General features: G+C 37.1%; 1 protein-coding gene across 1 annotated transcript in view; it reads right to left on the reverse strand.

The window, feature by feature from the left end:
- Positions 1 to 25,068, reverse strand: part of LOC135196925 (nucleoporin 88-like) — a 168,359-nt gene that overhangs the window by 59,495 nt on the left and 83,796 nt on the right. The window contains exons 7-8 of the mRNA XM_064223763.1: positions 14,311 to 14,465; positions 5,660 to 5,745 (exon numbers count right to left, since the gene is read on the reverse strand). Of these exons, the coding sequence (XP_064079833.1) occupies positions 5,660 to 5,745; positions 14,311 to 14,465 (241 nt within the window). The remainder of the gene's footprint in view (positions 1 to 5,659; positions 5,746 to 14,310; positions 14,466 to 25,068) is intronic.

Below are 25,068 nucleotides of genomic sequence, written 5' to 3' on the forward strand. Positions count from 1 at the left end.
TGTATACCTTCAATAACATCATACGTACTTCAAATATACCTAAAATTACTAACCTATTACTGTATTAATCTTTAAGGTTATATTATTAATATTTCAAAGTCATCTTAAACATTTTACCATTAAAAATATATACCTATAGCCAATAACAGAGAGAGAGAGAGAGAGAGAGAGAGAGAGAGAGAGAGAGAGAGAGAGAGAGAGAGAGAGAGAGAGAGAGAGAGAGCAAGCATTGAATGGCAACATCATGTATTTGACCATCAAGAGTGAAATTATGAATTATTCCTGAGACAGAGAGAATAATAATGGGGGGAGAGAGAGAGAGAGAGAGAGAGAGAGAGAGAGAGAGAGAGAGAGAGAGAGAGAGAGAGAGAGAGAGAGAGAGAGAGAGAGAGAGAGAATGTTATTGTTTAATCTCATTAAAACTTAATATTATTTGAAAACTAGTACTGTATATTATTATTTCACCATGAAATGTAGTAATGCCCTTAAAGATATACTGTATACATAAACTTGCATGCCAAACAGAGGAGAGTTACCACTATGACATGCGTATCTCATGTGGAGAGAGAGAGAGAGAGAGAGAGAGAGAGAGAGAGAGAGAGAGAGAGAGAGAGAGAGAGAGAGAGTTATCCTTATTTTGAAAGAGTGAAATGGAAAGGTTATTGTAGTATTTCTGTAACATACTATCACATATTTTTGTAATTACAATTATTATCATCATTTGAAAATATTAATACATAAGATTATACATACATGTACCATAAAAACCTCAAATCTCAGTAGAGAGAGAGAGAGAGAGAGAGAGAGAGAGAGAGAGAGAGAGAGAGAGAGAGAGAGAGAGAGAGAGAGAGAGAGAGAGAGAGAGAGAACACTCCCTCCCCTCCAGTCACATTACATGATATATTTGAGAGCTGTTGGACCTCCGGAGAACGCAAATACAGGGGACCACTGTACTCTTCTTGCTATTCAAAATATTTTGTAATATTTCATTAACTTGATCTGATTGAGTAAAATGAGCATGATTTTTGGATTCAGTGCAAAAAACTGGCCTGAAATCAGGTATTATATGTTAGACCTTGAAAACAGCGCAGGCCAGTGTTATCAGCACCACCAGAACTTACTGTGTTATGGCACCATAAATTGCTAATATTATGGCGCCAGACAAGCTCCATAAAACCAGATCGCTATTAACCAAGTCCACTGATAATCGGAGACTGCCTGTATTGGTGCTGCTGTTCAGCAAACCTGGCTGCTCTCAGCAAATCAACGGGATCAGGGATCAATTGTGAATGTGAAAGATCTGTGTTGAAATAAAACTTATGAACAAGTGACAAACAACAGACCATCTGTCAATGATTTAAGTCATAACTGCTCCTATGTATTAGGAAACAGAAACCTACCAACACGAACCACTCTATCTAAAAGAGATAAATCTCTGATAGAAGAAGACATCCAAACCGGAGAACAATATTCCAGTAAAGGCAGTAAAAATGAACTAAAATGAACTAAAACAGGTTCCACTGATTTTATCACTTGTTAATAAATATATATGAGGCCTTAAACAATACCTAACTTAAGTATGGCATTTGCTTAAACTTCATTAGAAGTTTCTCATAAGTTAGAAATGAGTCTAAAGTTACACCTTGATAGTTAAAAGCTTCACATTCATTCAGCAAAATTCCATTCACCTGAAGGAGAGGATGGGGTGGGAAAGCTGTATAAGATCTACTAATCAATAGTGTTTTCATTTTATTGGAGTTCGGCCTCAAATCTCACAGACTACACCATTCCCTGATTTCGCCCATGTCATGATTGAGGCTAAGGGCAGCTTCATTTCTCATACACTGTTGTATCATCATCTACTGAACAATCTTGTTTTCCAGGCCAACAACCATATCACTTGTATACACTAAAAATAACAGTGGACTACAAAGATTGCCCTTTGGAACTCCATACATAATAGACCTTGGTTCTCTATAGGTCCCGTGCAAATAAAACCTACACTGAATACGACGCAGGAAGAATTTTTCCTCCCTACAAGTATGAGAGGACCTGCCACCAACAATGACACCACCGATCACGACAACTCCACGGAAGACAACGGCCCCCAAGGTACTCCAGCAGCCGATGGAAATTAAATTAGCCGTGACGTCCCACAGCATAGCCAATGCCCATCAACGTTATGGCGCCGCTCAGGAGGTCCAGGCGGCTGCAGGATATGCTGCAACGCAACCATCGGCTCGAAGAAAGTGGCTTGAGACCGGGCTCAGGCAACCAATGAAAATGAAGACTCACCGCCACCAGCCAATAGGAGACAAGCATGGGGCAGACCCCCTGCTGTCAACCACAGATATAAGGAGGAAATACACCGCACCAAGATCAGTCCACCCTCAGCTTCCCAGCCCAAGGATGTCTGGCAGCTCCAGACGAAAGCCCGCTTTAAGAAAAAGAGAGAGAGAGAGAGAGAGAGAGAGAGAGAGAGAGAGAGAGAGAGAGAGAGAGAGAGAAGAGAGCGAGAGAGAGAGAGAGAGAGAGAGAGAGAGAGAGAGAGAGAGAGAGAGAGAGAGAGAGAGAGAATCGTTAATGACTTTGATGACTATGGTATCATAGTTTATCTGTAAAATTCAAATATATACATCAATTTTGACCCTGTATTTGACCATGACCTCTATAGGCGCCCTACTAGCCTGTTTAAGTAGCACGGAAAAAGCCACTATTTGCAAAATAGAGAAGAATCTCTACAAGTGTAACGCTGTGATAGTATTTTAAAGAAATAACCTTTCCATTTCACTTTTAAAGTAAAAACAAGTCTTCTCTATCTCTCTTACTGAGATGAAAGAATTTTTATGGTACGTACATCTACTACAGTCCAACCTCTTAAATCCGGAAACCTTGGGACCAGGCCACTGCCGGACCACAGAAAATCCCGGAATGTAGAATATATCCCTAAAATATAAAGCCTCTAGGTAAACATAAGTCTTGCAAGGTAATTCCACATACAAATAGCCTAGTTTCCGACTTAGCCTACTACTTGGCTACATGCTTTTTATCATATTACTTATATATTTTAATAATTTTATAACTTTATACGTACTATATAATTTTCTTTAAAATATTGTATGTACTTTATTTAACATATTTAGCCTATCTTCCCAAGTTAGCTTAATCGTAAGTCAACTACAGCACTAAACTTCTCAGAATCTGCACATTGTTATCAGCAACTTTCATATCCTAAATTTTGTATCTTCATAATTAATTGCTATTAGTTTCTTCGTCATTTATGTCAATTGTAGAGGATAGTGAGATGAAAAAAATAATGAATGAATTTCGGCAATCACAGTGCATTTGATTGTCCCCGTCAAAATGTAAACAAAGCACACCGCCATCTAATGAGGAAAATGAACACTAAACTATTCGCTAATGAAAAACAGATCTTCTAGCATCGATAAATATTTAAGTTTGCACTTCTTACCTCTAGCATCATATGATCTCATGGGTGACATACCAAATATGTAAATACACCAGTCACATAAAAGAAATGATCAAAATTGTATCAAGTCTCTCAAGCCCACACACAGTAAGGAATTCATGCATGACAAGCATCTCATTGTTTTGATTAAAAGTTTTGGCTTGGTAGAGCCTTCTCAAGTGGAATACTTGAAAATATATATTTATTCCTTTAAGGTTTATATAAAAAACATATTTGACTTCACTTATTTTTGTTACTTATAACTATTTTCATAAAAACAAAGGATATATGACATCATTTTTGCTGTCTTGAAGTTGTAAACAATACATGGGGTGGCGCATCGAACTAATGGCGGCTTGTTTAAAATCAAGCCATACCACAGGAGTTCCCGGGGACCATAGAATGCCGGTTTTAAGAGATTCAACTGTATATGTTTATTAATAGTATTTCTAAATAACAATAACAATAATATAACTGTAATGACAAAATGATGCGTATAAAGAATTCTTTCCCTCATCTTTCTTTTTAACTCCACCAGAAGCTCGAAGTCCAGAGTTGTCAAATCTGTCAAGTAATATGACAGGAGGAAGAGTGTTGCCAGATTAGCATCAATGATTTTTATGTAATTCTCTCTCTCTCTCTCTCTCTCATCTTCACACATTCCTCTATTCTTATAAACCATATACTACTTCTTTTTTAAGGGTAATGTACTGGACTAACTTTTAAATGAAACTACAGTAACTTTAATCTCCCTCTCTCATAGTTAGTAACATAACTAAAAGTTGTATTAGTCCAAATAAAAAGCACTCTTTGTCCATGAAAAGGAATATCAGAACAAAGAGAAAGAGACAGAATAAAGAGGACTTTCTTAAAAGTGGTTGACATGATTTTTAAAATCAGATTGTTGGTTGGAAGGGGGAAAGAAGAGAGAAATATACTACAGTAAGTATGTAATCTTTACACACTCCTATATTTTTATCAACCATTTATTTCTGTTTTTAAGGGTAATGTATTAAGCTACCTTCTAAATGAAATTACAGTAACTTTACTTTCATTAAAAAGTTAGCTTAATATTCAGGGAGCATGATTATGGTCGTATTTAATGTTCAAACTCTGGAAGTAAGCATTTATTATCAATTTTAGAGACTGTGCCAAACTTACGGAAAAATTCCCTTTCCACGAGGGGGTCTGGAACCTAACCTCGCATAAGTTTGGGATATTACTGTACTAGGAAAACAGAGAACAGAAAGGGCTGTTATCTGACAGACTGTAAAAGTTGAGACACACTTACATCTAACCTCACTGCCTGTCCTGGTGTTAGAATCTTTTTTCTGTATTTTCCTATTCTTATATGCTTCTACTTGAAATAAAACATCCATTACTTCATTTGACCAAACAATATACTAATAACAGCGATTGTTAAAAGAACACTCCTTGCTCCTACATTTCACACACATTGTGATCATCATAAACTGAACAGTAACGTCAGTTATATATACTCTTACCTTACAGACATGAAGTAATTTGACTTTATTCTCTTTGGATGACATCCTATACAATGACAAAAACCAAGACAAGCCATTATACCAAAATTCAGAAAATTATGTAATTGTTAACAAAAGAGTAACATAACACTCAATATGTCCTAAAGGGCTGACAGCAAAAAAAAAAAAAAAAAAGGGAGGGGTCAATAGATAGTTAAAACTAAATAATCCTATTAATTTTTTAGTTTTCGCACACTATCGTCCTCTCGCCTGACGAAGGAATTTCAGCTACTATAATTGAGAGGTAAGATTAATTTAAAAAACTAGTGTTTCCTAAAGAGGTCCTTCAATGATAAATGTGTATCAAGTACACAAAAACACCAGCACAAATCTGCTAATAATCTAGTTTATCTTCAACACAAAACAGTATAAACAAGCATAATATTATTCAAACTAATAGGCTTGTAATTCCAATGAACAAGTCCTCATTCATTACCAGTTACCTTACAACATATTTTTCTGTACAACCCCTGTAAAATGTAGCAAATTTATCTGCCAAGTTATTATTTATCCTCTTTATATACATTTGCATGCTCCCTCTTATGTGAAAGGTAAATACTGTAATATTAACTTGTGATTATGAACCACGTTAAATTCCCTAATTTCTTTATTTTTCTATTCTAGAGTGAGAGAGAATCACACCAACCTTCTGCCACTTCAACATGACGTAAAAGATATTCCACAAGAGGAAATGTCACACCATGGACTCCAGCTTCATGGCAAACCCAGTATCTGTAACATCAAGCAAAAAAAAAGCTCATGAACTTGATAAACTACAAAACTTAAAACTTAAACTGTACTTCAAAAGGAACAAGATCTAGCACCTCACATTTTTAGCAACATTTGCCAAGCTAAATTTTAAAAATATGCAATTTAAAAATCACCACTGCACATGTACATATGTATTGTATATGTTGGCATAGAAGTCAACATTTGGAACAAAAAATCCAAGCACAAAATTGGTAATATACAGACACATGAATTCTATCACGCTTGTCTATTACTGCAATTCACAGTAATTTTGTACTATACTGCAATGCTTATGATAATTCCATTTTCTATATGTATAACCTTGTGGTATATTTTATTTTAGGAGTTACAACAAAATCTTAAATAAGTCATGTTTATTACATAGGCCTACAGTTTGATTTGTTACCCATACCACCTTCACTAACTCATACTATAATGCACTACTACACTAGTCTAGTTTTACAATTATCATCAAATTTTTATATACCACAAATTATTTCACATACACCCATCAATAATTTAGAGCCCTCATTCATGGCCTGAACATCCCTACACACAACCAGTAGTCTTCAAGACTTCAGTAAACAGTGGCTATCCTAATTGTTTCAAATAGATTAAATCTGACAGATAAAGAGAAGTGGAAAGGAACAATTAGCATATAATTGATAGCTGTGTGAAAAACATTGGTTATAAAAACTGTACAATTCCCACTGAGAAAAACATGATTTTAATCTATTACAATTAACAGCATACTTAGGATTAAATAAATTCAACCATGTAGAGAACAAATTGCAATTCAGGTTGAAGGTTGAGCAATGAGAGTCTGAGGGTTTGCATAGATTTCATGGAGCAACAGGAGTGCTAGGGAACAGAATAGTTCAGAAACCCAGGGTCCACAAAATTCTTATGGGGTTGACTTAAGAGTAACAATCCATATGTACAGCAGAAAGTTTATACTTTTCCAAATCATAAAATAGATGTACAGCTCAACTAACCTGTCCCTCATTGGATGAGTGGTTTTTGCACTCGGCTACCAATCTGGTGGTCCAAAGTTTGATTCTCGGTTCGGCCAACAAGGAACCAGAGGAATTTCTTGATATAATGTGGTTCGGATCCCACAATAAGCTGTGGGTCCCACTGCTAGGTGACAAATTGGTTCCTTGCCACATAAAAATATCTAATCCTTCAGGCCAGCCCTAGGAGAGCTGTCTTACCATAACTAAAGTGCCAAAGGTTCACTACACCTGCAAATATCTGCACAAATAATGACTGAAGTCTCAGTATTCCTCTTAAGTTAAGTACTGTATATCTTAGTTTAACCAGACCACTGAGATGATTGACAGCTCTCCTAGGGCTGGCCCAACGGCTTAGATATTTTTGCGTGGCTAGGAACCAACTGGTTACTTAGCAACGGGACCTACAGCTTATTGTGGGATCCGAATTACATTATATTGAGAAATCAGTTTCAAATCACCCAAAATAAATTCCTCTGATTCCACATTGGCAGAGCGGGGCACAAACTCTCGCGACCAAATCAGTAGATGAGAACGCAACCAACTTGTCCAATGAGGAACTTCAGTATTCCTCTAAAAAGTTAAGTATATCTTAGTTTTACCAGAACACTGAGCTGATTAACAGCTCTCCTAGGGCTGGCCCGAAGGATTAAATATTTTTTTTACGTGACTAGGAACCAATTGGTTACCTAGCAATGGGACCTACAGCTTATTGTGGGATCTGAACCACATTATATGAAGAAATGAATTTCTATCACCAGAAATAAATTCCTCTGGTTCCGCGTTGGCCAAGCCGAGAATTGAACTTCGGACCACCGGATTAGTAGCCGAGTGCGAAATCCACTTGTCCAACGTGGAACTTTCAGTATTCATCTAAAAACTGTCAAGTTACGAGGGCTCTGATCTCATCCCCAATCACTCTTACTTAATCAACCTACTCCTCTGAGATGTCTGCACAAGCCTACAGGAAAACCTTTCTCAAAATAGTAAGAAACCATTCTTATAGGCATGTTTATCTGCTAATGTATCAGCAAACGCCCAAAATCCCATTAAAAATGCTCATAACTGCCTATTTTGAAAGTTCAAATACCAAATGTATACCTTAAACTAGCATCCTACATCAAGTATATGTTAAACTATTATCCTATTAATGTATTAATCTTTGAAATGATATTACTAATATCATTTCAGTCCTCTTAAACACTTTTCCCTTAAAAATATATACATATGTACTTCTGACCCTTCCAGCTAATAACCCAATAACAGAATAGGTTCCAGAACCTACAGAGGAAATGCAAAAATCCCCTTTAAAAATGCTCATAATAGGCTTATAACTTCCATATGCGTACCTTGTACCCCTTAAACTAAAACACTTATAGCTGCCTACTTTAATATTTCAACTTTAGGTCATCAACCTCGGTCTTGCTTCCGATGAGCCCCAACAGTAGGATTGCATACAGGTCTTTGTTTGACAGTCCTGTAGCCTGGCACCTGTCACCCATGCTAGAGAGCCCGGGGTCTGGCAAACAGAACAACAGAAGACAATGATTCCTGGAGGCTGTGAAGAGGTCCAGGGTCAGTTTTCCCCACAGTTTCCATGCATCTCAGCAAACTAGTGAATCCCGGGTCCATTCTATGGGGACGACCTGTTTTTGACTGCTCACTTTGTCGGCTAAAATGTTCAGTTTGCCCTGGCTGAACCTCGTGATGATTCTGGTCTGCCCAGAGAAGGAGGGACCTCGCTGCTTCACAGAGGGAGAAAGAGTGAATCCCTCCCTGCTTCTTTATACAAGATGAATCACTGTTAATTCCTTAATGCTGATGTGCCACTTTCTTTGTTCCAGGGGCCATATCCTGGAAATTTCCTTGTTACCTAGCAGAGCTCCCCAACCTAGGTCTGACACATCTGAGCAGAAGTCTAGGTCTGCTTTTGGACTTCCATCATCACAAGTCGTCCTAACGTGTCTGGATGCGCTCTCTTGTCACAGCTGGCTCCCAGAAAGAATTGCAGCACTCATGTAGTCTTCCCACAGTGACAAACTGCTCTATGGAACCCAGAGTTCCCAGAAGGCTCATCCATTTGTTGGCTGAGTAGGATTGGAGAGAAAGGAATTCGGTCACTGTCTGCAGGCAGGAGCCTACTCTCTTGGGGGACAGAAAAGCCTTAAAACTCAGAGTTTATTGTCATCCCCACATATAGTATCTCCTGTTTCGGAGTCAGCTGGGATTTTTACTTGTTGATTAGTATGTAGTCCTAATTCTTGGGCAAAGAGAAAGGTGTTCCAAATGTCCTCCATGCACTTATCTTCCAAAGGGAATCAAAGGAGCAATTGTCCAAATAGATGAAATGATAGCTATAAGAAAGAATAGTAGATAGGGTAGCATAAAAACAGAGAGAGAGAGAGAATAATAAAAGTACAGTGAAAATAACAAGAGAGAGAGAGAGAATTGAGCTTTGGTGTGTGAAACAGAATTTGATCAACAAACCTTAGTCACAGGAAGTTGGACCATAACACTATCGCAATTAAAATCTGTGGTCACGCACCAAACTTACTAAGCTTCTATCGAGAATGCAGCTCCACCTCCAGGAGGAGGTATTAACATGTCGAATTACTGACTCCTCCTGGAAAAGAAGGAATTAACATGTTAACCCCACCTAAAAGGGGATGGGGAAAAGATAAGGAAAGACCGCTCCACGAATCAAGAATCCAGTTGGGCAGAGAACCAGAACCTACACCACCTAAGGAGATGGTGGCGAATTCGAACCGAGGATGGCTGAATTTCAGAATGCCAGAAGAAGACAGAGAGGACTGGCAGCCATCGTTCAGTAAAGAAGTAGAAATATTGCCAGGGTCCAAAAAAGTAGATTTATCAAGCTTTGTAGTTGTAACTTGTATTCTTTGCAACAGTAAAGAAAGAAACTCTGCCATTCATCTCATTCAAACTTCTCCTGAGAGACCAAGTCAATTAAGATTACCAATCCAGAACTAACATTAAGAAGCCTAAAGTTGAACATAGAACCAGACTGCAGAACGAATCATCAAGAAGAAAGAAGCAGGTAAACGAACATACACTCAAAAACTCTACCTTAAAAAGGGCACAACATAGAGAATGTTATTGATTTCCATAAGATGGAGCCACTTTGCGAGGGGGCCAAGAACTAGAATGAAGACTTGAGGAGCTGACGAGAGGACAAAGCACAGGGCTCAAAACTCTAAGACACTTTCTCGGAAAATGAATCTGAGGTTCTTCCCAGAGTCTGGAAGTATGGGGATGTGGAAGTATGCATCGTGCATATCAATGGTTGTCATCCAATTGCCCTAGAGAATGGAAGACAGGACTCTGGTTTGTTTCCATTCTGAATTTCAGTCTTCTGGACAATGTCATTCAGGAGCAGACGTCTAGAACACGTCTCAAGCCCACGATGACTTGTAATCTTCCGAGAGGGCTGAATACCTCTCTGAACCCACTGAGTAGGCAGTCCATACTATGGGAGTATTGCCTAAGGGTGGTTTCTCCCTGAATGGGATGGAGTAGCCCTCCCTCAGAATTTCACGATCTATAGTTCTGCTCTCTTTGTGCTCCATCCATCTTTCCTAAAAATGGAGGAATCTGGCCCTTACTGGCACACAGAGGACAGACTCTTCACTTCCACAAGGAAGACTTGGAGGAGGAGGACTTAAAAGGATGAACTGAGAATCAGACATTTGCCCAAGGTCTAGGCTGGGCCCTTTGCCTGCTGCTACGAAAGGGATGAGGTTGAAGAGGAGACGAACTTGGCACCAAAGGTGGCCAATTCCTTATGGCATCTAGCTGACAAGACCATGAGGTCCTGTGTAGACTTCTTTTGGAGGTCCGAAGTGATCTCGTTGACGGTGGACTGTGGGAAAAAATGAAGGTGGTCTAGAGGTGAGAAGAGCAGAGCACACTTCTGTGAAGAAGTAATATCCTTGGTGGTGTGCAAACACCAAAGCTCTCCCTTCCCAAGGACCCCCATACCAAAGAGAGAGGCCAACTCCTAAGAGCCATCTTTAACGCCCTTATCTGTACACAAAAGGACACTAAGCCAGTCTGCTGCAAAATCTTCGGGTAACAAAGAGCAATCTTGAATTTTCTATGCTAGAGCCCCAACTGACCAGTCTAAGGAGCTCAAGACCTTAAAGACCTTGAAAATATTCTTGAAAAGGTGATCCCAGTCTATAGAAGAGAACATCACCTTTGCAGACAAAAGGCTGACCTCAGATAAATCAATGAGCCCAGAGCAGTCCCCCCGGTGAGGAGGCAGCAGCTCCCAAGGAGGGAGCTTCCCCTGTGGCATAGGACATATGCCTCTCGAGGAGGAAAACTGAAAGAGGGCTTCCCTGGCTCTCGCTTGTCTGAGAGCCAACCCTCAATCTCATTCAAGGTTTTCTTGCAGAGGAAGAAAGTACTATCTTGGGGGGAGCTTTGAAGTGTCAACAGGCTTATTACTCATTAAGAAAGCGCAAGCAGTTGAAGCCAAGCCACTGGAATGGAAAATTCTGAAAAGCTTTGCAGGAAATGCCTCAGCAAGGCTGCATAAGCCAAGGGAGTAGTGTTCTGGTTCACATCTTATTCCTAAGTCAGAAGAAGCCTTAACTAATGTAAGACACCAACAATGGATCATAAGCTACAGGCGCAGAAGGACCTGAGGCAGGAGTCTGACAAGGAGGAGATGGGTGCAAAGAGGCTGGTGCCAGGCGCTTGGCAGCTTGCATCACACGGACTGGAATTGGCACAAACTAGATGTTTGACTGCTGCTGGGCGCTTGGGCGCTGTTGGGCGCTCAGGTGCTACTGAGCTCTCGGGCGCTGATGGGCGCTCAAATGCTGCTGGGCACTCATAACCAGTAGACTGGCACTCAAAAGATGATTGACGTTTGGACAACAAAGGGCATTTACAAAACGAAGAGCGTTTGGGAGCATTGCACTATCATTCTCTATTAGGGCGCTCAAAAGTGAAAAGTTCTGGGCTGTCCCAGAACTGCAGGAAGGTCATGGGCTGCAAGAAGGTTCTCTGAACTTTTTGCTGGGCACTGGAGAGGTGCGGACTGCATCGACAGCAGGCCTGTTCAATGGCCAAAACTCATCAACAAAATGCCACTGGATCCTCTTTGCTTGACTGGATGGCCCCGTTCTAGGGTACAGATGACACACTTTCATATAGACACCTTTCCAATGGTTGTCTGTCCCAACCTGGGATGTAACAACGAGCTCGACTGAGGGGGTGACCACCAGTAGGCAGACTGCACAGACCTTCCTTGGGTTTCCAGTATGATTCCTCCCAGGTATAGGGGAGTATGAGACCTATGTCTATGACAATCAGCAGAACAAGCAGCCACCTCCTCCGCTAACACTTCACTGGCACTATTGTCATTAATTTTGTCCATTAGGACTCTAAAAGATACCCCTAACTAGGCCAGAGTACTCACTATTGGACCAACTTACGGTCAAACCTTGATCGAGACTTAAGATGGGGTCGGGTTCGCAAGCGTGGGAGCCAGGTAAAAGAGAAGGTGATACAGCTGAAGGACTGGGAATGGGAGACACAATAGGAAGAGGAGTAGAGATAAAAGAACATCTACATCACTACGAGACTAAGTAGTAAAGTCCTGACTAACTAAAGTCTTGCTATCGGCTCTAGAAGCTGCCTGTTTTGGCCTGCCCTATTCCAGGTTTTCTAAATGTGACTTTAACACCCACTTCTTGCTATCCCAGTCTCTACACTTGTTACATAACAAATCTACAGAACAAACTAGCTCCTTATAGCCAGTACAAAGTGCATTTGAGTCGTAACCAGCTTTAGTTAATCTTGTACGGCAGTCTTTGCTGCAATAATGAATGCTAGCTGAGCTGAACTTGAGTTTGACATACTAATGTTCAAACAAGTTAACTATCCAAAAAGTTTTAAACAGGGAAAAATTGTCTCCAAACTTGAAGAAAGTCTTAAATCCATGAAAATCAAGTCTCAAAATTAAAACCTAACATTTGCTAACCATGCCGAAGGCTACCATATGCAAAAATACTTCATGAATTGGGAGAGCCATCAACCAATATGCGATAGAATTCCAAAACAAACTGACATCTCACAACTGAACCTCAGTCACATGCTGGCAGAAACAATTGACATCGTACAAGTTGAAACTATAGCTATGTAGTAATTACTTGTTAAGTTACTTATATAAAACATGATTAAAACCTGCATTAATTGTGCAAGAAAAAGAAAAGGTAGAAAAAAACTAAATACTATATACTTCGGGAAAAAGTAAATGATACGCTTACTTAGAAGATAAGAATGGAATGAAATGGATATAAAAATGTGAAAGATCTCTGTTAAAATACAACTTATGAAAAACTGACAAACAAGACCATCCAACTATGGTTCAAGTCATACATTCATAACTGCTAATACTAGGGAAAGAGTAAAAAGGTTTTAAAGAAGCAACAGTAGGAAAAACTCACACTTACATTTAACATAATAACTGATTAATATATATAAATACAAGACTAATCAAAGGTGGTTCACCAAACTAGGAAATACACAATAAATAGGGGAAAAACGCAACAAAATCCTGCTGAAGACAAATACAGTTAGGGAACTAAAACCACTCACTTTAAATACACACAAACTCAAACAAAGCCAAATAATAACCTTAAACTAGATTTACTATTCAACATTAGCACCAGAAACAACTAGTTACTGACCCAACAATTGCAGCTATCTAGCTAACCAAGTGCTAGTAAGTATCAGCAATGAGAATAAGAAAAGTACTTAAATTTACATGAAATTGCAATTAAAAACAAAGCAAAGGGCAGAATAAAAACACAAAAAAATGGCATTATGAAAACCTCCAGTCTTTAACACTTTTGAATGACATCAAAAGACTGACACAAAATGAGACTGCTAACTACTAAAAACCAGGGAGAGAAACACACGAATCCATTAACTTCTGTGGAAGAACAATGCCTCATTTCTTTCTTCTAGGAAAGAGTCTGGTACGTATTCTACGCATACTGCAAAAACAGCAATTCAAAGAAATAAGAAATAGGTTTGTGATAAATAGATTTTATAGTTTTGTTGCCCCACAATACCTAAATGGCAAAACTGGGTCACGTGGGAGGCCTAAAACCAAATTATATTAATACTTTGCTTTTTTTTTATTGACGAGGATGCCCGGCTAACAGCCTGATTTGGTTATTTGACATCTCTGGTGGAATTGGCTCAATGCAATCTAGATCAAACAACTTTTCATGAAGAAGAAAAAAAAAAAAAAACTAAAATAAGACTCCTTAACATGAAATCAGCCATCACAGAAAAACCAAGTGACTCTCTCTACTCCTACTGGTATAATTGAGTCTTATTATATCTATCAAATACAAAAAGAATTATTCAGAACATTATTCTTTCAAAAACACTGCCTAACCATGAATGCAGTATACATACTTAACTCCTCCATTGTAAAACCAAAGAAAGGGAGGGCTAACTTAAAATGTTGGTACATATTGTACTCACTCACCTGATCGGTGAAGTTGGATCAGCACACAGTAAGAGAGGACATGAAAAGTCTTCATCATCTGGCATCAGAGACAACTCCAAGTCAACTCTCTCATACACATGTAGTCTGACAGAAGTCGCCAACCCTATCCGAGACCCGTTATGAAAAGTAGTCTTCTAAAAAAAAAAAAGATAATATTAAACATTAATGAGTTTTCATTGTTCCATAAATTTCTGGTCGTTAGTCTAAAACCTAACTGTCATTGTATCTAGCTGAAAAATGAATCCTACAGGTTACTTACTAGTCAATACATGGGCCTACAATAATCCTTCACTTACAACAAAAACTTTATTGACGCGGTTTCGCGTCATCGGGTCACCAGAGGGTTAATAAAAATATAAATTATTTTACCATAAACATACAAAACAACAAAGAAACAAATCCAGCAAGTTCAAACAGATCAAGGAGGATGGTAGCCATATTTTTTGCTTTGTCTGATTTACTGTACCCTATTTTATTATAAATTTAGTTGACTATGATTATCACACTTTATTATAAATTTAGTTGACTATGATTATCACACGTTATAACAGTACATATGAAAAAATATTTTATCATTTTATCACTGTTGATGTTTCTCTAATCACCTTAAAAAATATTTAAAATCTGAACTTCATTTACATGGCAACTGTTAGCATTCTCGTCCCAGCTACAGTGCCCTTACTTCTCCTCCAGAGGCAGTCACTGTGGTTTTTACATTCAGTTATATGTATATAAATTTATAGACCATTTGGAGTTCATGGAACGGCATTCTGTTTATATCCGTTTTATTAAAATGCCAACGTTTTGTATCACTCGATACATTTTCCAGGCTGAAAAACGATTAAAATAAACAATGCTTGTATACATGACAAGGATTATATACAACATTTACTTATTAACCCTTTAATGCCGATTGGACGTATGGTACGTCGACGAAAATTGTCTGTCGGGTGCCGAACCAACGTATGGTACGTCGACAAAAATTTTTTTTTTTTTTAAATTCGCGGAAAAATAGTTATAGGCCCACTAGGTGAAAACTTTTGAATCACGCGCCTTGGGGGATGCTGGGAGCTCATGGATCAAGCTGTTGTTTTGTTTACAATCGTTACCCAGGCGCACAAGCACGAACTTCTTTCTTCTTACACTAAAAAGCATCAGCGACCCATCTCAGATATTATTTAGTCACTTTGACATAATTTTTGCACTATTTCATATTAGCTGTTACATAGTTATTATATATGAAAATGTGTGCAATTTCATGTAGAATACGATAAAAAACAACTCATGGTTATAGCTTTTATCAGTTTTGAAATATTTTCATATAAATAACGATAAGTGCCAAAATTCCAACCTTCGGTCAACTTTGACTCTACCGAAATGGTCGAAAAACGCAATTGTAAGCTAAAACTCTTATATTCTAGTAATATTCAATCATTTACCTTTATTTGCAACAAATTGGAAGTCTCTAGCACAATATTTCAATTTATGGTGATTTTATGAAAAAACTTTTTCCTTACGTCCGCCCGGTAACTCTTCCGAAAAAATCATAAATTTTTTCGTCCGATTGTCGTAATGTTTGCACCATTTTAAATTAGCCGTTACATAAGGTTTTATATATGGAAATGTGCACAATTTATAAATAACAAAAAGAGCCAAAATTTCAACCTTCGGTCAACTTTGACTCGACCAAAATGGTCGAAAACCGCAATTGTAAGCTAAAACACTTACATTCTAGTAATACTCAATCATTTACCTTCATTTTACAACAAATTAACAAATTGGAAGTCTTTAGCACAATATTTAGATTTATGGTGAATTTATGAAAAAAACTTTTCCTACGTCCGCGCAGGAACTGCCGGAAAAATCATAAATATTTTTGTCCGATTGTCGTAATGTTTGCACAGTTTTATATTAGCCGTTATATAAAGTTTTATAAATAAAAATGTGTGCAATTTCATGTAGAATACAACAATAAACAACCCATGGTTGTAGCTTTTATCAGTTTTGAAATATTTTCATATAAATAACAACAAATAACAAAATATCAACCTTTGGTCAACTTTGACCCTACCAAAATGGTTGAAAACTGCAATTGTAAGCTAAAACTCTTATATTCTAGTAATATTCAATCATTTACCTTTATTTTGCAACAAATTGGATTAAGTCTCTAGCACAATATTTCGATTTATGGTGAATTTATGAAAAAAAAAAAAATTTCCTTACGTCCGCGCGGTAACTTCCGAAAAAAATCAGAAATTTTTTCGTCCGGTTGTCGTAATGTTTGCAACATTTTAAATTAGCCGTTACATAAAGTTTTATATATGAAAATGTGCGCAATTTCATGTAGAATACAACAAAAAACAACCCATGGTTGTAGCTTTTATCAGTTTTGAAATATTTCCATATAGTCAACTCTGACTTGACCAAAATGGTAAAAAAAATGCAATTGTAAGCTAAAACTACTACATTCTAGTAATATTCAATTATTTGTCTTTATTTTGCAACAAATTCGAAGTCTCTAGCACAATATTTCGATTTATGGTGAATTTATGAAAAAAACTTTTTCCTTACGTCCGCGCGGTAACTCTTCCGAAAAAATCATAAATTTTTTCGTCCGATTGTCGTAATGTTTGCACCATTTTATATTAGCCGTTACATAAAGTTTTATATATGAAAATGTGTGCAATTTCATGTAGAATACTACAAAAAAACAACCATGGTAGTAGCTTTTATCAGTTTTGAAATATTTTTATATAAATAACGTTAAATAAAAAAATTCGTCAACTTTAACTCGACCAAAATGGTTTAAAACTGCAATTGTAAGCTACAACACTTACAGTCTAGTAATATTCAATCAATTACCTTCATTTTGCAACAAATTGGAAGTCTCTAGCACAATATTTCGATTTATGGTGAATTTTTGAAAACATCTTTTTTTTACGTCTGTGCGTAATGAATTCATGCATTATATTGTGATAATATTTGCTCTGTGTTGCTTTGATCGTTTGACCATTTTTTATATACCAAAATCATTGCAATTTAGTGTATAATACAACGAAAAAATAATTAACTCATTAGCTTTAACCGTTTTGCTCACAGCGCAATTTGTATACAATTATATATGAAAATTTTTTTTGCGCTGTCATATATTCCAATATTTATATATGATAATGATATTTTTTTTCACTTCTGATGGTTGCATACTAAACTTCAGGCAATGACAAAAAAGGAGCCAAAAATGAACTCTTAATCTTGAAAATTAAGTGTGCTGTAATTAAAAAAAAAAAAAAAAAAAAAAAAAAAAATTCCACTTCGGCGCTCACTCGCGAACGCCGCCAGCATACGGGAGACACTTTTGGAAATACCGGCTCGGCGTTTAAGGGTTAACACCATATTTACCTCTAAACCAGAAAAGAGAAAAAAAAATTTCTAAAAAAAATAAATTAAAATTTTTTTTTTATAAATTAAAGAAATTAAAGAAAATTATAACAAAAATAAAAAATAAAAAAATTAAAATAGCAATAGACAGGGGCACAAGACACCTACCCACATTGGTAGCACAAAGCAGACTGACAGGGAGGACGAAAAATTGGAAAAGATACACACACACAAGGACAAAAACAACTTATGCAATGAACAGCTGTGTAGCTGTGTTGATGATGACTGGTGGTTGAGAGTAGGAACAGTAAGTTAATCATTATGGATTCAAGGGCAGTTAGTTCCTTAGTACTCCGTGCTCTTCCCACTATACTTAAGTCTTTAGCGTTTATTTGAGTTTTACATGTTTTGCTGATTCCTTATATTCGACTGATTGGGATTTGATAGGCAGCTTCCCATTCTGTAACTGACTCCCTGATGAGAGGAGATTTGGATCTTCAGCAGCCTCTTGGTACATCCAATGTATGTGCCTAGATGACAGGTATATTTATTACAAGCGGCCAGCGGTTAACGGCGCAGTCGCTTAGCGGCAAATTGGTTTTACGGTTGTCGTAAGAAAATATTCATGAAAAAAATAAGGCATTTTAAGGTATTCTTAAGGCACAATTTTCGGTTAACAGCGCCGCTAGCACCGTTATGTCTAATGAGTTCATACATTTGTAGAAATGCCGTTCAGACCATAAAGGTTATGCAAATGATATTAACAATTTTTATGGAGAGTTATTACATAGGTATTAGGATAAAATATATGCCTCTGACGCTGTTCTATGCCGAAAATATCGAGTTACATAAGTGCAAATTTAGCTATGGATGTGTCAATTTATAAATGATCATGCTTTATGTTTAAAATGTGTATGAAAATGTATTAGGTATTGGGTATATTTATTTCTGCACAGAAATATGATACAAAGGCAACTTTTGAAACTGCCCTTCACATTATCAAAGAGGATGTTTTTTCATGTTCTTTCTTGTGAGCTGCCGCCTGCCGCTCTTCCGAAAATATAGTTAAAAAAAGTACAAATTTAGTGACCGATGTGTCGATTTTGTAAATGTTCATGCTTTTATGCTAAATAAAATGTGTATGAAAATATATTACGTATAGGGTATTTTTTATCTTTGCGCACAAATATGATACTAAGGCAGCTTTTGAAACTGCCCTTCACGTTATCAAATACGATGTTTTTCACGTTCGTTCTTGTAAGCTGCCGCCTGCCGCTCTTCCAAAAATATAGAGTTAAAAAGAGTGCAGATTTAGCGATCGATATGTCACGTTTTTAAGTTTAAAATGTGTATGAAAATATATTACGTATCGGGTATTTTCATTTTTGTACATAAATATGATACAAATTAAGGCAACTTTTGTAACTTCCCTCCACATTGTCAGAGGATGTTTTTTCATGTTCGTTCTTGTCCGCCACTGTTCCGAAAATGCATGGTGTTGTTTTATTAATTTGGGAGCTAATTATAACTCATTTTGTTAATGAAACTTCAGCTTTTTGTTATAAGCATTAATGCATTTATCTTTAAAATGTGTTTGAAAAATGTTTTACAGGGTATTTATTTTATTTTTGTACATAAATATGATACAGTGGCAGTACGCATGTCCATTTGAAGTCTTTATAACAGCCCTTCACATGATGAAGACAATAGGTTGTTCAGTCATGCCCGAATAATAAAATTTTAATTTATATAATTGAATCACATTTTTATAACAAATTATATTTACAATTGTTGCATAAATTGATTTTTAAAGACAAAACTTGCATATACATTCGATTTTGCAACACTGAAATTTGTTTGTTTTTCCATGGGAAAGAAGTACAAAATATAACTGTGTAACACAGTCGATTTTTGGCTTTGTTACTCGAGCAAAAAATTGAGGCATGACCATACGAGCTCGAGATGCCGCTGCTACATAGATGGCATAGTGACGAAAATTAATATAAGCACAGAAGAAAACGTAAATATGCATCTTTTCCATAAATCCTTTAAAAAGTTATACATTACTTCACTGTATCCAGTATTTCACAGAGCGGCCAATGTTTTGGTTTGAAATTAGCTGACGGCAAATACAAGTTTGTTATGCCATATTTAACACAATTCTGAGTGAATATTCTTGATTCTAGTTAGCATAAACGAATATCTAGATACTTGACTTATATGAGACAAGGTTATTTTTCCTTATACAACGTGTTTTTAGGTGGAAATATGAATTGAATATGTCTCATTGTGATTGTGAACTAATTTTTTTTTCTTACAGATTACGTTGGCAGCATGTTTATTGTGTAAAAAAATTATGTGATTCCGTTCGCAATTTTCCTTTATATCATCGTAATAGGAACTTCACGTTATTTATCTTATATCGGTGTGAAACCAACAGTAAAATGTGTTCTTTCAAGCACAGTAATTTTGAATAAAACTTTTTTACCTCAGTTTTATCTACGGTTGTGTTTGATGGCATACATTTACTGGAGTTTTATCCTTGTTGCCAATACACGATAATAGTCATTAGTAGCTTGAACAGTTTTCTCAGCTTCAGTTATAACTAGGTTTAAATTTAACAGTATATTTCCTGATTGATCTTTGATCTACAGCAAATAAAGTTATTATATTATTAAGATATTTAAGTTCTATTCTACATAACGTCATTGATACCAACTACGGTAATAGTGTACTACAGTACGATGATTGAAGTAGAAGTCAAACGGATGTTATCCAAAAAAAAAAAAAAATTGTTTACGCAAAGAGTATAATGTTAAAACCACACTTTCATCATTCTCTTTTGTTGCTTTTGGACTTATGTAACTAGAAGATGGGATAAAGTTAGGCTATTGTAATTTGGTCTCTCATAAAATAAGATTATTGTAAGACGAATTATCGTAACTTGAATACTACAGCTACCTGAACATACACTGTATAAAACCTTATTATATCTTTACATACTCTAGACACCCAAAGGATTAAAGCTAGGCTTATTTTCACTTTACAGTATTTATAATACTATAATGTACTGTACAGTACTACTCTACAGTAAATTCTGTAGTTCTATATACCTAATAAATATAATTTTACTTATTGCATTGCGACATTGTGGGATTACAGTGTTGTTTGACTGGTCTAGGGCTCTGTTAACTGGTCTAGAATTTCGAAAGAAGGTGTGCGGCGGCTGTAGGCTTTAAAATCGCTTAGCTTCGAGAATCACTTAGCGTCAGCGGCCAAGAAAGGAACCCCTGCCGCTAACCCCCGCCTGTAATTACACTGGATGTAAAGAAGGGGGCAAATCTTATCCTTAAAATGGGGCATATCTTATCCTTAAAATGGAATAGGGATCCAATAGTTCGGGGGTTATTCGGGAATCTAGCATATAGACATAATTTGGGAAAGTTAAGGACTGTGGGTGGAGGTTTCAACTTCTAATTAAGCAGTTTAACAAGGGATCTATAAAATATAACTAGTGGAAAGCAATTAGTGTTCCCCCCTGTATTCGCGTGGTTGGGTACCATACACCCCTGAGAACAGCTCGAACCTGCACTTAGTTAAAACTCCCCTCTAAAAATGCTTATATCTGCCTATCTTGAAAGTTCAAATACCAAATGTATACTTAAAGAATCATCTACATTAAATATACCATTGAATTGGTATTGAATTGGTATTAGGTACTAATATAATTTCAATGTCATCAGAAACATTTTACTATTAGAAATATATAAGCAGCCAATAACAGAGAGAGAGAGAGAGAGAGAGAGAGAGAGAGAGAGAGAGAGAGAGAGAGAAAATTACTCCTTATGATATCAAAAGACTGTAATGAACTTCTATAGGCAACACTTCTTGCCCTTCCATAAATGCATATATATTTTCCAGAGAAGAGAGAAAGATAGGGTTGAACAAGTATCTACTTGTCTGTCTATCAATTCTTTTGCAGAGAGATAAAAAAATAAGAAGAAATAAACACCAAATGTATACCTTATGTAACATCCTACATAAAATTTACCTTAAATTATTATCATATTACTGTATTAATCTTAGAGATTGTATTGATATAATGTCTAAGTAATCAAACATTCTTCTTCCCAGCTGGTTCCCATTTTTATATGGGGTTGCTGTTTCAATCTATTTCTATCCTGCGCTTCTGCCTCATCAATTCCCTTCTAGTGTAAGTCTCCTCTCACACAGTCCTTCCATCTCTTTCTTGGTCTCCCTCTTCTTCTTCTTCCTTGAACCTCCATCCCCATAGTATGTCTCCCAGCGTGGACCTCATCTTTCCTCAACAGGTGTCCATACCATCTCAGCCTCCCCTCCTGCACTTTCTTTGATACTTCCACCACCTTAGTTGACCCCCTTATGTAGTCATTTCTGATCCTATCCTCTCTTGTCACCCCAGACATCCACCTAAGCATTCTCATTTCTGCCACATCCATCTTCTGCTCTGTTTTCCTCATGCTTGCTGTTTCCCTACCATACAGCATTGCTGTTCTTACCACCGTCTTGTGAAATTTTCCTTTTAACCTAAGCAGTACTCTTAGGTTAAAAGGAAAATTTCACAAGACGGTGAAATTTTCCTTTTAACCTAAGCAGTACTCTTTTGTCACAAAGAACTCCAGAGGCCGCTCTCCAGTTGTTCCAGCCTGCCTGTACCCGATGTTTTACTTCTTCCATACTTCCTCCAGCGTTAACAAAAGATCCCAAATACTTAAACTTATCAACTCTCTTTATTTGCTCTCCACCAAGCTGAATACTTTCTCTATCATCCCCCTCAGTGGTGGTACACATATATTCTGTCTTAGATCTACTTATTCTCATTCCTCTGTCCTCCAGTACTTGTCTCCATCTTTCCAATTTCATTCCCAGATCTTCCCTGCTCTCTGCGCACAGAACAATATCATCCGCATACAATATGTTCCATGGTACTGCCTCCCTTACTTTCTCTATTATAACATCCATCACTATGTTAAAGATATATGGGCTCAGAGCCGACCCCTGGTGTAATCCTACTCTCACCTCAAAACCCTCTGTCTCCCCAACACTGCTCCTCACTCTGATAAATACATTCCGGTACATCTCTTCTATCAATCGCACGTACTTCTCTGGCACTATCTTCTCCCTCAGACTCCTCCATACCTCTTGTCTCGGGACTCGGTCATAAGCCTTTTCAAGGTCAATGAATACCATATGTAGGTCCCCTTGCCTTTCCCCGAATTTCTCCATTAGTTGCCTCAGACAAAATATACCATCTATTGTTCCCCTTCCCTTCATAAATCCCATCTGCTCTACCTATTTGTACTTCTTCTCTCAGTCTAGCATCTATCATCCTTTCCGGTATCTTCAAAGTAACGGGGCATCAATTTAATGCCCCTATAATTACCACACTCTTGGACATCACCTTTCTCTTTAAAAATTGGGATGAATATACTCCCCCACCACTCATTTGATATCTTTTCCTGTTCAAGGATCTTTATCATAAGATCATACAGTATATCCACTCCTTCATCTCCTAATGCTTTCCATGCCTCCACAGGAATCATATCTGGTCTGGTTGCCTTCCCATTCTTCTTCTTCAGTGCATTTAGTACCTCTTGCCTAGAAAACTTCATTACCATGCCAATGTTCACTTACCCATCCTCTCTTATTAGTCTATCATTTTCGTCATTTAACAACTGTTCAAAATATTCTTTCCATCTCTTCACAATGTCTTCCTCCTTTCTAAGTACTACACCATCTTGACCTTTTATTTGTTTGATCTGTGTAATATCTATGGTGCTCTTATTTCTAGCCTTTGATAGCTTGATCATCTTCTTTAATCCTTCCTTTGTCCCCAGCTCATTATACACATCATCATACGACTTTGCTTTAGCTTGGGCTGCCACCTTTTTCACCACCTTGTTTCTCTCTCTGAACCTATCTTGTCTTCCACTGACTGTGACTCTTCCCATCTTTTCTTTGCCTCCTTCTCATCTTTACTACTTTCTCAATGCCTTCATCCCACCACCAACTCTCTTTTTCTTCCCATATGATACCAGATGTCTCTCCTAGCAGCTCCTTTCCTTGCCTTCTTATTACTGATGCATTTCGTGCCCACCATTCTTGAACATCTTCAATCCCTATATCAATATCCTCTAAACTCTCTTCTTAGCCCCTTCCTGCTCTAATTTGTACCATTTAATGAATCAAAGTAATCAAACATTAGTACCCTTAAAGGTATATATGTACATACATACATACTTCTAACACTTGCAGCGAAGAGAGTTACCACTATGACATACAGGCAGTCCCCAGCTTACGACGGGGGTTCCGTTCTTGAGGCGCGTCGTAAGCCGAAAATCATCGTAAGCCAGAAAATCATCAAAATTCCTAAGGAAACCTTACTTTTAATGCTTTGGCTGTATTAAAAACTATGTAAACTGCATCTTTATTGCATTTTTCATCAAAAAGCCCTTCAAATATTGATTATTTTGCATTTCTAGAGTGACATTTCTTCCGCCAGATTGGCGTCATAACCCTGGAACATGCGTCGTAAACCTGGAAATAATTTCTGAAGAATATAATTGAAAAGCGTTGTAATTCGGAACGTCGTAAGCCGGGGACTGCCTACTTATCTTGTGGAGAGAGAGAGAGAGAGAGAGAAAGAGCTGTTCTTACAGTATTTAAAAGAGTGAAATGGAAAGATTATTGTATTTAAAATACTCACATATGAATTTTGTAATTACAATTATAGTATTTTGTTCTAAAGGGTCCACAATAATACAAAGCGTAAAAAGTCCGTGTCTAATTTTGAAGACTTTACAGAAAGCTTTTGAACCCTTCCCTGGGTTCATCTTCAGATGAACCCAGGGAAGGGTTCGAAAGCTTTCTGTAAAGTCTTCAAAATTATACACGGACTTTTTACACTTTGTATTATTGTGGACCCTTTAGAACATGATATATACTCTCGTGATAAGAGAGTTTTTCCCTCCTAATTATAGTATTATTATTATACACATTATAGTATTATTGTTGGAAAATATTAATAATAAACTTATTACATATATGTTCCATAAAAATGATCTCATCTCAGTGAGAGAGAGAGAGAGAGAGAGAGAGAGAGAGAGAGAGAGAGAGAGAGAGAGAGAGATTGCATAAAACCATTAAAATCATTGACGGTTTAGGATGTCTTGTACCTCCCTCCAAGTATGAGTCTATCCTATTGTTACGACCGAAGGTTTGTTCGTGTATGAACAAATGACAAATCTTCTAAGACAATTTGTATTTTTCTTAGCTACAAACATAAGGTCTTAACATTACACTGCCCACCTCTAGCTGCCC

The sequence above is a fragment of the Macrobrachium nipponense genome, chromosome 18, assembly GCF_015104395.2.
Source record: "Macrobrachium nipponense isolate FS-2020 chromosome 18, ASM1510439v2, whole genome shotgun sequence".
Classification (NCBI taxonomy): domain Eukaryota; kingdom Metazoa; phylum Arthropoda; class Malacostraca; order Decapoda; family Palaemonidae; genus Macrobrachium; species Macrobrachium nipponense.